The sequence below is a fragment of a genome, unplaced genomic scaffold (assembly GCF_019419815.1).
Source record: "Pyrus x bretschneideri cultivar Hongxiangsu unplaced genomic scaffold, Pyrus_bretschneideri_v1 Contig44, whole genome shotgun sequence".
Lineage (NCBI taxonomy): Eukaryota > Viridiplantae > Streptophyta > Magnoliopsida > Rosales > Rosaceae > Pyrus > Pyrus x bretschneideri.
Window position 1 is genome coordinate 2,703,710 of NW_025999768.1, and position 13,791 is coordinate 2,717,500.

General features: G+C 35.7%; 2 protein-coding genes and 1 long non-coding RNA gene across 3 annotated transcripts; all 3 read left to right on the forward strand.

The window, feature by feature from the left end:
• Positions 1–3,391: 3,391 nt before the first annotated feature.
• LOC103953925 (uclacyanin-3) lies at positions 3,392–5,194 on the forward strand. The gene is made up of 3 exons (XM_009365733.3): positions 3,392–3,593; positions 3,767–4,273; positions 4,624–5,194. The coding sequence occupies exons 1-3, from the start codon at positions 3,407–3,409 to the stop codon at positions 5,052–5,054; spliced, it is 1,125 nt and encodes a 374-aa protein (XP_009364008.2). The 5' UTR covers positions 3,392–3,406; the 3' UTR covers positions 5,055–5,194.
• A 2,318-nt stretch (positions 5,195–7,512) lies between these two features.
• Positions 7,513–8,920, forward strand: LOC125469736. Its single transcript, XR_007251949.1, has 3 exons — positions 7,513–7,758; positions 8,013–8,064; positions 8,606–8,920. It is a non-coding gene; the product is annotated as an uncharacterized LOC125469736 (long non-coding RNA).
• Positions 8,921–11,581: 2,661 nt separating this feature from the next.
• LOC125468135 (umecyanin-like) lies at positions 11,582–12,728 on the forward strand. Its single transcript, XM_048567359.1, has 2 exons — positions 11,582–11,777; positions 12,254–12,728. The coding sequence occupies exons 1-2, from the start codon at positions 11,597–11,599 to the stop codon at positions 12,589–12,591; spliced, it is 519 nt and encodes a 172-aa protein (XP_048423316.1). The 5' UTR covers positions 11,582–11,596; the 3' UTR covers positions 12,592–12,728.
• Positions 12,729–13,791: the final 1,063 nt, after the last annotated feature.

The following is a 13,791-nucleotide window of genomic DNA, read 5'->3' on the forward strand; positions in this document are numbered from 1 at the left end:
TTTTACTAGTTTCCAAACATGCACCTTCTCTCTCACTAAGAACACAGCTGCCATACATCCACCAACCGCCTCCCACCCCTTTCTCCTGAAGCCATGGCAGCTTTACCCCCAAATTTCACCAACCCATGACAGATCATATCCATCTTACTAACCTTACAAAGGAAATTTCACCCAGAAGAAAAATTACGAAGGAGGTTGAAATTATTTGGGGAAATTTGGGCTTCTGTACTGCCATGAATTCCATGACGGAGAAGCCCGACGACGATGGAGTGCTGCCATGGCTTCCACGATAAAGATAGGAGGATTTTGGGGCAGGGTCGACAGAGAAAGGTTGGAGGAGAAGTGGATGGCACCTACGGATGAGACGAGGTTACCATAAGCATTGGGGAGGACAAGGTTTCTGGCGCTAAGATCATGGCAGAAGCAAGGAGGAGAGAGGCAGGAAGGGGGAGGCATTGATGAAGAAAGGGGATGTTTGGATGTGAGGTTAATATTGTGTTTGGTACACATTTATAAATTAAAGTTGTAACAGATGGTTTGTTCTCATTGGGTCATTTCATGTGGTTATTATTTTGGATACTGACTGTTCAATATCCAAGTATTGTTTCCGAGCATATATGATTTTTTATTTTATAAATGTCCACAACCAAGGCAGAAGTTGAAACTGAATTTAATTTAGCATATCTAGCTAATTAACTGCCCCTTGTTAGGATCATGTTCAAAGGACTTTTATTTGCTTACTTAGGGTTGTGATCTAATGAAAACTATCTATTCTCATTTAAACACTAGTCAATTAGTTGATGTTAGTGACATTAGGATAATAAGAATGAACCAAACTAGTTGCTAGCTGACAATTATATGTATAAAATTCTAAGAGTAATGGAATGAGCCCACATAGATTCCTTCCTTATCTTTGCTAGTGAAATGAAATCGATCTAGTGTTACAAATGGTGGATTGTCTAACGATTAGGGTCTTTTCTCTTAACTCATTCTTCTTAGTATAGAATATCGATTGTAATAAAAAAATAATTCTATTGTCCTTTATAACTTAAGGGAACCCTGCAATACTAGGGAAATAGTTTTGGGAATTGAAGCAGCATATAGTCTTAAAAAAAACTTTTTCGTCAAAATGGTCTATGAGATTGGCATAACTCTTTACTTTGACTCATGACTTTGAAAATCGATATAAGTGGTCTCTGAGTTTGTCCATCGTCAATCATTTTGGTTATTTCGTGAAAAAATCTCCATTAAATGGAAAAAGCAAGTAGAGAAGTTGATTGGACAAAAATACCCTCAATTTAACAGAAATTTTTCACGGTATGACGAAAATGATTTACGGCGGACAAACTCAGGGACCACTTCTATTGATTTTCAGTCTTAAGAACCAAAGTGAAGAGTTATGTCAATCTCAACGACCATTTTAGCTAAAAAAAACCTCTCAAAAATGAACAAAACCTCAAGAAGCCTATGAGCAAATTAAAGCAGGCCACTTTACTCCTTTTAAGTAACAAGTTTGATTATTATTCCTGGCTTTTTAACTTTGTCTATATTCTGGCTCTGTGGTGCAGTTTCACTAACACTTCAAATATTCTGGCTTTCCGGTAATGATAAAGTTCTAGCAATGTGGATCAATACAACGGGTTGTCTTTGGTTATTGCAAGTATTCGGAAGGATTGAACAATGGCCATTGATGATTTTCTCCCTCTCTGTTCCTCATCCCACAACGCCTGTGGAGCAAGAGCTGGAGAGAAGGATATTATCGTATATATTAGCAACGAGATATGGAAGTATTTTTTATAAAAATCAAAGTGTAAGACTTCGTTTGGTATCTAAGATTGGAATGAAATGAATTAATAACTCCTTAGATAAACAAGTGGATACTTGAGGTGAGTTGTAGGAACGAGGAGAAGAAAACGGTTTATCATTGTAAGTTCGCTTACTTGATCGTTTATTTTAGAATTATTTATGCTTGTTAATAAATCAAATTGTCTAGACGGCTATACCACGCGAACATACATCTTTTCAAACCTTCATTCTCTTATTGAGTTAAAAGTTGTATATATAAATATATAACTAATTTTTTTTTTTTTTTTTTTTTTGGTGAACCGATTATGAACAAGAAAAACAATCGTGAATCCTAATAAATTAAAATAATCACGCCCAGTGATGTAGTCGAATTGTAGTAGAATTTCAAGTCAAGTTTCCTCATGATCTTGGGTTTGAAGCACGAAGCTGATAAAAACATGAGTAATTCTCTAGTTTAAAATTTTGTGAAAATATGTTTTATTTGATTGTAATCAAAGATGGATTGAAATGTCTTTAACCTTTTCCGATCCCACTCAAAATTAGTCATACCCGTCGTCCAACGCCACACTCATGCATCGTATTAAATCATCATTACGTTTATTGACTCAAATGTTTAGTCATAAAAGGAAAACCTAAAAACGTAGGAAGTGTCGCACAACAATAGGCTTTAACGAGTCCATATCGGCCAACTACTGCTACAGTCTAGGTTTGACAACTTCCATCGTTCACATTTCTCCAATTTTCCTTTATATTAAAAAAATTAAACTACTTAATTATTTATTAGGAAATTTCCTTGGAAACTTGTTACGAGTCCTTCCTTTTACCCTTTTTTCTTCGGTAGCTGTCGATTTTTCTCACTTGTTTAAGTTATTAACTATTAGGCCTTTTATGCAATGGGATTGCTATTTTTTTTTAAATGAGATTAGGTGTGTGTTCACTTCACATCGAACTTCAACAATCCAAATTGTCTATTTTATAAATCTCGTTTCATAGATCATCCTTACAAAAATTCAATTCAAACCAAAACAATTTGCTTATTTAATTATCAAGATAAAATTTTATTGTTTTTTATATAACAAAGTATTCATTAATTTCTTTGAACTCAATTAGATGTCTTAAACATTTCTAATTTGGCTAATACTTTGTAAGGATGATTTATGAAGTGCAACTTGAAAAATAAACTGTTTGGATCATTAAAATTTGATGTAATGTGAACTCCACGACTAATTCCCATTTTATACAATAAAAAAAATTCCCTACCCTTAAAGATTTCCATTAACTATTCTTTCTAGAGATATAAGCAATGACTAGTCTAAGCTCTCAGACTCTCACGCGGAAATCTGAGTTTCCACAAGTCCCGTGTCTCGGCAGACTTGGCATCCAAATCTGAACCGTCCATATTACTCACAGAACCTCAGACGTGGCATCCATCCAACGGTCCGAAACAGCCAAAATTAGTGGTCAGCACAAAGCCTTCCTCTATATAAAGGAAGGGATGACAGTCTAAAAACCAAAACCTTTTATTAGTTTTCAGACAGAGGAAAAAAAAGGGAGTAGAAAAAAAACTGGGGCGACCTGACCTTCAAAGAACACAAGGGCAATGGCAAGGAACACAAACATGGCGTTTTTCGCAGCCATGGCAGCGGCCGCTTTGCTAATGAGCTCGGCGGCAGCGGCAACTACTTACCAAGTGGGCGATGGGTTGGGTTGGGTTGTCCCTCCCGGTGGTGCCGCAGCTTATGCTACATGGGCTGCCAACAAAACCTTCGTTGTCGGCGACACTCTTGGTATATATAATTTCAACTAAATGAACGATTTTTGATAACTATTTTGTTTTTATACACTTAGTTATATGTTTCATACTAATTTCAACTAAATAAGTTTTTGTTTGATGACCATTTTGTTTATGTGAACTTAATTCAATGTTTCGTACTAATTTCTTGAACTTTGTGCTTTGTAGTATTCACATTTACGAGCGGAAGTCATGACGTGGCGGAAGTGACAAAGGCAGCTTTTGATGCTTGCAATGTAACTAGTCCCATTACTTTGAAGACTGCCAGCCCTACAAATATCACTCTTAGCTCTTCAGGGGAGCATTACTACATCTGCACCTTCGCTGGCCATTGCAGTGCCGGTCAGAAATTGTCCATCAATGTGAACGGAGCTTCTTCTCCGGCTCCGGCTCCAAGTACTACTCCTCCTCCACCTTCACCACCGGCCTCTGTTCCAGCACCGGCTTCAAGCACTACCTCTCCTCCCCCTCCACCTTCACCACCGACCTCTGTTCCGGCACCGGCTCCGAGTACTAGTACTCCTACCCCTGCTGCTTCCCCAGCACCAACACCAAGCTCCACAAGAGCACCTGTCAATTGGACCGTTGGCAACAACTCTGGATGGAACGTCCTCCCTCCAGGCTCTTACCAAACTTGGGCTGCTAACAAGACCTTTTTGGTTGGTGACACTCTAGGTAAGCCTCACTTGCGCTATATATGGTCTTTTTGGGATTGTTTTTCTGGAAAGTATTTATGCCTGAATGCTCTAAGAGTACTCCGGCCTAGAAAGGATGATATATTGTGACGAAGTCACTGACTCTTTTTTAAAAGAAAAAAAAAAAATCAAATCTCAAAATTGCTCTAATGTGTCAAAACATGCACAAATACAAGTCAATTGGTTCGAACAATGTATTCATCCTTATTTTTCGATCTCTTGTCACGCAAATCAAAATAGTTCAGATTTTTGGCCTCGTAAACAATTTACGTTTTTTTTTTTAAATTAATTAGTCTTTAAGGTGTTGATTCCGTTTTTTTTATTGTGCAGTGTTCAACTATGTGAACAGAACACACGACGTGGCAGTGGTGACCAAGGCAAACTACGACTCATGCAACACCAGCAACCCCCTCGCTCTGTTCACGAACCCACCAACGAGAATCACTCTCAACACCACCGGCGAGAATTTCTTCATCTGCACTTTCACCGGCCACTGTGCCGGAGGCCAAAAGCTTGCCATCAATGTCACCGCCGGCAGCACCACCGCCACGCCACCTTCCTCCACCGCCACTCCTCCAGGCAGCAGTGCCACCCCTCCAGGCTCTAGTGCCACCCCTCCATCTGGAACTCCAACCACCCCAACTACTCCGTCGTCACCGACACCTGAAGGTGCAGCAGCACCACCAAATGCAGCAGCTTCTCTCGGCGCCGCTGGCCTTTCCGCTACCTTTTTGTCCATTGCTCTAGCTTTGTTGTTTTAGATTATTTTCCGGGGCGGTATCTACTTTTAAATCTTGTGTGATGTGATTCATTCAATTAGACAGCTATAGCGGGATTGTTGTAATACGATATTGATCAGTTTTTTTTTACATAGTAATAAATTTTTGCTTTTGAATTTTGACATTCAGCTATATGATCAATGAAATTATACACAACAATGAATTCGATTAAATTCTTCAGAGTTTTTTCAACAATTTTTTTCTATAAAATATAAATTTGAGACTCTCCAACAAAGTAAAGATTAAATGCAATAAAGTAGATTGTTTGATTCTTTTAAAATACAAATCAATATATATATATATATATGAACCGTCGAAAAACAAAATTTCTACGAACGTGAATGTTTCTAACAAATTGAACTACAAAGTCAGATATATTATATACTTCGTTTTCAATTTTACCAACTCTTTCAACAACTTAATTTGTTTGGTTTGACACGGTGCCATAGTGCCCCTCATCTTCTAAGATAATTTCTTGCTTTGTCAAAGATATTACGTGCTTAATTTTTGCAATTGGGTTTGTTCAATGCCAAAGCCTTTCAGTTGTCAAGACTCAAAAGAGAGAACAAATCCAGTTTAGCCACACAATAGTTAGATTTGTTTGACAAAAAAAGAAACATTATTCAATTAAGACAAAGAGACGTATAACGAATATTAAAAGACAGTGGCAAAAAGCAGAAAGACCCACTTGGCATGGTTTCGTAAAATGAAATAAAAATGACCATAGCATAACTTTGTTTTAAACATTTCTACTAGGTTTCGTTGATCAATCTTTTCTTCTTCTTCCATTGCTCATGTTTAATTTGTAACTGATACGTTCAAAATACTTTGACTCATACGAAAAAACAACTATATGTACTAAACCCGTTAATAATTACGTAGTTAACTGTTGTTGACATTTCTAAAAATTTATAATACTTTATTTCCTAAAAACAGAATGAAAATTTTCTATAAAAGCAACTTTAACTTTGCTAATACGGTTGTTATCTTCATATCATCAATCAAACAAAATTTGTGGTTAATCTGATCCTTTTGCTGGTGTACAAACTTCTGTATGTTCTTGGTTTCGCTTTTACTTGTTACGTTGAGTCATACAATTTAGGGGTGTGCTATCCACGCACCATATTTTACTTCTTACACACCCTTGATAATTTATGTTTGTTGATCTTCTTCAATTCATCCAATCCGACGATAGAAAATTAAAAAAATGTATGAGAAGTAAAATGAGGTTTGTGTAGATATCACACCCCCATAATATATATACATTCTCGTTGTGATATCTACCTATCTTGGAGCCCAAGCGCAACAATACAAAACGCACCAAGTTCAAGTCAAAACATTTGACTTGGGCCATGATGCCTGCCTATTCCATTTCGTCTGATTACAATTTAGTCTCTTGGCAATATACCCTTCACATTGTTACAAGGGGTGTATTTTTGTTTACACCCTCAAGTGATGATAATATTAACTACCCTCAAATAGTGATAATACTCACAATTTTATTTATTATTATTGGATGAATTAAAATTTTAAGATTTGTATCTATCCTCTATACAAATTTCTAAATTTAAACGCATCTAATGATGATAAATAAGGTGATGAGCATCACAATTACTTTTTTTTTTTTTTGGTCAAATGATAGATTTTATTAGATTAGTCATTAACGGGGTTCAAATCCATAAGATGATGAGCATCACCATTACTTTAGGGTCGTGATAAAAAATAAAAAATAAATTCCTTGTTGTACAGGCGATACTAAAAAGTAGAGACAGATCGAGTTTACTATACATACAAATTACTAAATATGGAAAAACAAGATGATGAAGAACTTACGTAGTTTTTATTTTTTATTTTTTATTTTTTAATTTGCTTTGCTCAATTGCACCCAGAAAACCCGGAAAAAAAAAGGGTTGAATTTGAGGAATCCGGATCCTCATCGGCCGATCTTTGTGAGAATATCGGAGATTCGTGAATCGTGTCAGTTCATCGTACATCATACGGTCAGAGATCATTTTAAATATTTTTATTTAAAATTAAATACAAACGGTACCTGACAAAAACTGATCGCACAATATACGATGAACGGACACGATTCACGAATCTCTAAGATCCTCATCAAGAGGATTTGGAAAGGATCTTGTTGGGAATTTGAGGTCAAATCCAAAATTGATGACTCTTCCCAGATTTTACAATATTATACAAGTCTTTTTGGTCTTTGCTTCTAGAAAAACACTTTAACTATTTTTAAAAAGAAAATAATATATATATATATGAGAATTGTTATTAGTACTTCAAAAATCTTATTCTAAACTTCAAACTTTCTATATTTGAAAAGAAAAATACACTTCTAAGAAGTACAGAATGAGATTTTTAAAGTGTCAATAATACTTTCCTATATATATATATGTGTGTGTGTGAGTGTGCGCGCGCGTGCGTGTGTAAGAAGGTCAAACTTCTAGATTATCTGTTCAAGTTGGAAAACAATGAAACTCGATTTCGAAATGTCGAAAATAATAAAATTCTATAGATTTTGGTCATCCTTCTCTTTCGTATAAGTAGCCGACGTTAAATCAATCATCATCTGCACACACAAAAACAAAAAAAAACAAAATTTGCAAAGAGTAAAAGAAGAGATTAGGGTTTGTAGACAGGGACGAAGTAAAGAAGAACACACAGGAGAGAAATGGTGAGTCTTATGAGGTTGGTTGGTTGCTTTCTTCTTGTTGCAGTGGCCTTGTTCGGCGGTGCCGCAGCTGATACTTACACAGTCGGAGACGATCGATTTGGAATGGACTATTCCTCCAGCTGGCTCTACTGCCTACTCCACCTGGGCTAACACAGAGATTTCAGATTAATGATACAATAAATAACTAAAAATTTCTTCCTCTAAATCTTCATTAATGTTTGTTCTTTCTTACTGATTAGTTCAGCTCTGTGCAGTACGTCATGTCTTTATAGACAAGTTGCATTGAGAAAATTAATCTCTATCAAGGTTGGCGCTAGGCACTAGTTGAGTGGGGGCCTAGGTTTTTTTTATTTTATTTTTTATTTTTATTTTTATTAACTTTATTATATAACATATAAATAAATGTCTACTTATACTTAAAAATAGATAATTGTATTTAGAACATATAAATTATAACGTATTAGAACATATTGAAAACATGAAAAACAAGCATAAACTAAGTCTTCATCTAAATATTCAACAAGTGTCTTACAATTTATTAAAAAAATAAAATGCAAAATGAAAGTTATCTATTTTGTGTTTAAGTGAGAGTCGCAACTAAGACAGTTAGGCAGTCTAGGCACTCTTTCTTAATTTTCAAACGCCTAGCGATTAATTGTGGCGGTGACCAACCGTCTATCGTCTAGGCAATGGCCTAAGAGATGCTAGGCAGAGATTTTGATAAGAGTGATCTCTATTTCTTCAAATTAGAACCTGGATCGACCCTTTAAATGAATTTGTGCAAAGAAAATTTCTCCTTTTGATTGGTGAACATCTGTTTATTTATTTTTCTAAAATTGTTTTGCAGTATTCAAGTGGAGTTATGATTCCAGCCCTGCAAGTATTACACTGACTTCCAACGTGACCAGTTACTTCTTCTGCACGGTAGATACTCACTGCAGTGATCAACATTTCTGAAGATGATGATCGCTGGTGGGACCGCAACGCCTCTTCTTCTCTCACTGCGATGGCCATCTTCTTCTATAGCTTTAATTAATAGAAATCTAATGAAAATGATTTGAAAACTTTGAGTTTTAACGATAAAGGCAAAATAAAATGTAAAGTGAATAGTATCAGGATTGACTTTTTAGTGTAAAAATATGGTTTTTTGTTAAAGTGAACAGTACCGGAAGCATTTCGTTAAAATTCTCTTAATTAATTCTACTTAATACCTAATTTATATTCATGTGTTTTTGAAATTATGTTCATCATTTTGATTGATTCTTTTCATTAATCATAAAGCAAAGATTTTCCATTAAGAGTTGGAAGTTTTGGACTTTGTTTTATTTGCTCGAATGTTTCGGAAAGTTTTGGGTTTTATTTTTTGGCCTAATTGGATTATTAGTTCCATGATGATAGAGCAGTCGGAAGATAGCCTTATGTTAGCATGTGAGCCTCAATCCTTACGGACTTCACTATAGGGGTTTCAATCTTAATAATTTTTTACCACATGAGCTATATCTTCTGACTATCCTATCACCACGGGAAATTAATCTATTTAAGCCTTCTCGAATTTTTTGGATGAATTAATTAAGGCCAGCTCTGTCCATTGAGATGGGTTTGGTCGTGCTCAGTTTAGACTTTAGTCAATCCGAGAATAAATTGTGGCTCAATAAATCTATACCAGCCATTCGTTATGATTAACGCCTATTATTCATACCTATCAGATAAGAAAAACTCACCTTCTCAGAAATAGTCAAATAATACATTGGTAAAAATTTATAAAATGATACATGTTACACATGTGGAGGTACAATTAAAATTCAAGATAAGTTATTTGGTGTCACCATCACATATGGTCACGCATTTTTATTTTATTTTTCTTTTTGAAAAGTTGCGATGGTAATCTTCAGAGATTGGAGCCAAAACAGCCCCAATCCAGACAGTACATCAGAGATTACAAGTAACCAGTAAAATCAGTCACAAGCAATCCTCAACTAGGAGGTCCAAAATGAAATTAGGGGGCCTCGAAAGCAAGTCACAATGGCTGCCAATTGATATGTGTAAGATCATATTACAGCATGTGGATTAATAAGAACATAGCATGATAGTAGACACGATTGCAAACAAAGTGGTGGCAACGGACGTTGCAGCTAAAGCGGAGTTTGGCGACGACGATGGGGATGGGGGCAATTTTGGACTAGAAACAACAGGGTTAGTTCTAGTGATAACTGTCATGCAATTTCGAATTTGAAGTGAGTCAAATTTAAATAAACAAAAAGAACCTAAAATTGGATGAAATTCCTCTTGTAAAATTAACCAATAATTTCTTACAACTGCAAGAAGAAATAAAATTCCTTCCCTCCTATCTAATTCGATCTCATCCGTCTATCTTACCAATGTCTAGTTTGTAAACCTACAAAAAGAATATTTGTGGAGGGGTGAGTATCAATAGTAATAAGGGCATACACATTATCACAGTAAATTGACAAAGCTAAATAAGTACATCATGTGGTCAAGTATCAATCATTATTGATATATGCATATTACAATGCAAATTTCTTGTCTCTATTCTCATTAATTCATATAAATGAATGAACAAACATTGCACATCTCATACCATGCCTATATTGAGAGTGAATCCCACATTGATGGAAGAAGGGAATTTGCATGGGCTTATAGGTAAGTTGAGTTATTCCTCGTTTTTCCAGTTGGTTTTATGATGGAACCTCAACTTCCTTCACAATGTCAGAGTTGGTTGTCCTACGTGTGAAACCCAATGGTCACATGTTATCTATGTACATCACATTTCTTGTGTTGTTCACGTGTTTGGCTTGAAAATCCGCCACACATGAAGAAGCCTGTTAAGAATGAATCTCTCCTTGATGGGAGAAGGGACCTTGTATGAGTTTATAAGAAATTGAGCTACTCTCAATATTGTTAATTAATTTTATGGTGGAACCTCAACTTTCTTCATGGTATTAGAGCATGTTGTCTCATGTGTCAAGCCCAAATACCACACATGCTCCACGTCACCCGATTTGTTTTGCACATGTGCTAGGCTCGACTTGTAAGGCAAGTGGAAACAAGTAACTCGACCAATAGGTTGAAGGAGTCAGGCAAATCCAGTTTTCATTTCTAAGAGGGTTCACCCGATGTGACGAAGTGTGTTGAGAATGAATTTCACATTGATTAGAGAAGGGATCTTACATTGGTTTAAAAACAAGTTGTGTTACTCCATGTATTGTCAATTAGTTTTTGGTAGAATCTCAATTTTCTTTCAGCTATACCACTTGGTCCCGATTGCTTAACTATATGAACTAATTACACCCTTTCCAATAATCTCATTCCCTTTTTGTGAGTAATCTTGTCTAACTATTTGTCTCCAACCCCAAATTCCCCTATTATTTTCTCTCATTTTAGATTTTTATCTATTTAAATTTACTCGCATTTTGAATTCATAATTTTTGCCGATCTCAAGTCCGTGACAATAATGTTGATAGCTAGTTTCAGCCATCTGATGTACATCACTTTCTCTATTCACTAACTTTAGTCAACGTTGATACACATTAATAATATCCTAAGGTTGTACAATAATCCTTATGTTTTGTTCTTTGCTTCCAGAAGAACACGTTTTATTCTCAAAAGAAAAAAGGTCGATATACAATATGGTCAAACCTCTGATCAGTTAAAGTTGGCTTCAGCCGCCTTATTTGAAAACAATAGGAACTCCCTTCCAAAAGGCACCCGCTGCGAACTCTATCTTTTGCTCATTATTCTGTTTGTGTATAAGTAGTCGACATTAATAACTGATTCATACACCAAAACACTTCGAAAGAGAAAGAAGAGATTAGGGTAAATGGTGAGTCAAAAGGGATTGATCGGTTGCTTGCTTCTTATTGTAGTGGCCTTGTGGAAGGGTGCCACAGCTGAAACCTACACTGTTGGGGATGATTTAGGCTGGACTATTCCTCCAGCTGGCTCTGTTGCCTATTCCACCTGGGCTAACGCAAAGAGATTTCAGATTGGTGATACAATAGGTAAGTCGTAAGTTAATTAGTTCACAACCGACTTTCTTACCTCTAAATCATCATTCAAATTGGCCTTTTATTCAGTCCGTCTTTGTGCATGACGTCATGTCTTTAAAAGCAGTACGTGTTGAGAAAATCCTATTTATACTCATTCGTCTTCAACTTTTATCCCATTTGTTAACATGGTTGAAGTTTTAGGGTGTAAAATCATCATTCGAGACTAGAAATTTTAGTCTCGAATTGGTTAATAATCACTTTGATTTAGGTTTTAAGTAGACCAAAATTCTTAGTTAGGACTTAAAATCGAAGTTCTAGAGGGCCACTTGTTACCCTAATAGTCAACAATGTCCATAAGTGAGATTAAAAAACGAAGAAATTTGAGTATAAGTGAGGTGTTCACAACGCATCATCTCTTCCTACAAAGAGAGTTTATCCTTTCTGATTGATAAACATCAGCTTAACTTTATATCTCAATCATTTTGCAGAATTCAAATGGAGCGGGGAACACAGAGTAGCTGAAGTAACACAGGCTGATTACGATAGTTGCTCAAAGGACAACCCTCTTGGTTTCTATGATTCCAGCCCTACAAGAATTGTACTGACGTCCAACTTGACCCGTTACTTCATATGCACGGAAGATAGTCACTGCAGTAGATTAGGGCAGAAGGTGACTATCAGAATTGGAGGAGATTATTCTTCATCAGGAGATAACGATGATGATGATCATTGGTGGGAATGGAACGGCGCTTCTTCTCTCAGCCTTAATATTGTTGCCCTAATCCTCTGCACTGCACTAGTCATCTCCTTCCTTAGCTTTAACTAAATGTACTTACTTCATTTACAATTCATGTTATGCTGTTTCTGCAGATTATGTTTATTGATATTGTTTTCTTTTGGAAATGTTGATTGAGGTTTTATCTTAAAATTTGGCAATATAAAAAGTAGTTCAATTCCCTTGCATGGTTTTGGTCTGATGTGGGACTTTGTTCTCACATTCTTGCACGCCCTCACGTGTGGCGAATTTTCAAGCCTAATACATGAAAAACATAAATTGGATGACGTGAAGCACATGTGGCCAGTGTACATCACACGTGAGCCAACTTGCTCTGATTTCATAAAGAAAATTGAAATTATACTATAAAACAAATTGATAATATAAAAAATAACCCAACTTTTTATAAACGCTTGCATAATTTGGTCTCACATTCCCACAAAATGTACTATTACATATCAAATTGCGATGTGGAATATAAGGCCCCCAAATGTGCAAAATTAAGCCTAGCTTTGTCAATTGAGCTGGACCTGGTCAATCAGTACAAGTTTAAATAATTTTGTTCCATGTGGTTTGATTAACGCTTTTATTGTATGATCGATAGAACCTTCTTAACAAAAATTTTGATAAATTAATATATAGAATGGTGTTCCTTGTTCTACATTATGTATCATTTCTCTCTTAAGAGAAGAATTTACATGAAATTAGAACGGCTAGAGTGACAATATTTTAAATTAATCACACATCACCATCTATTATGGTTGATCACCTTCTAACAAAAGCGGTCATATATTTTATAGGATAATGTTTGTGTCCCCTTACTTACGATTATGCCAATCAACAGTTTCGATAAAAAACAACATCCTCATGATGAACCGTCCATTTGTTTTATACATGTGAATGGCTAAAACATCTCAAATTGAATGATTTTTTTTTTTTTGGCACATATAATCTTTAGACGATGATAAAGAGAATAAATGATTTTGATTATGATATTCAGATGGTAAAAGTTCATTAATCGTAATTGGTGGAACAAGTAAGTCCCCATGTAAAGAACACAAGCATTATCATATTCGATATAGATGTGATCAATTAGCATTACTGATATAAAAAAATATATACGTTATAGAGTTAATATTTAGATGTAAGTACAAGAAGAAAGACATGACTATGGTAGAGATAACAAATAGAAAAAGCGGTGGCAACAGGTGTTAGAGCTGGTAAGTGGAGTTTGGCCGCGGCGGTGCTGGT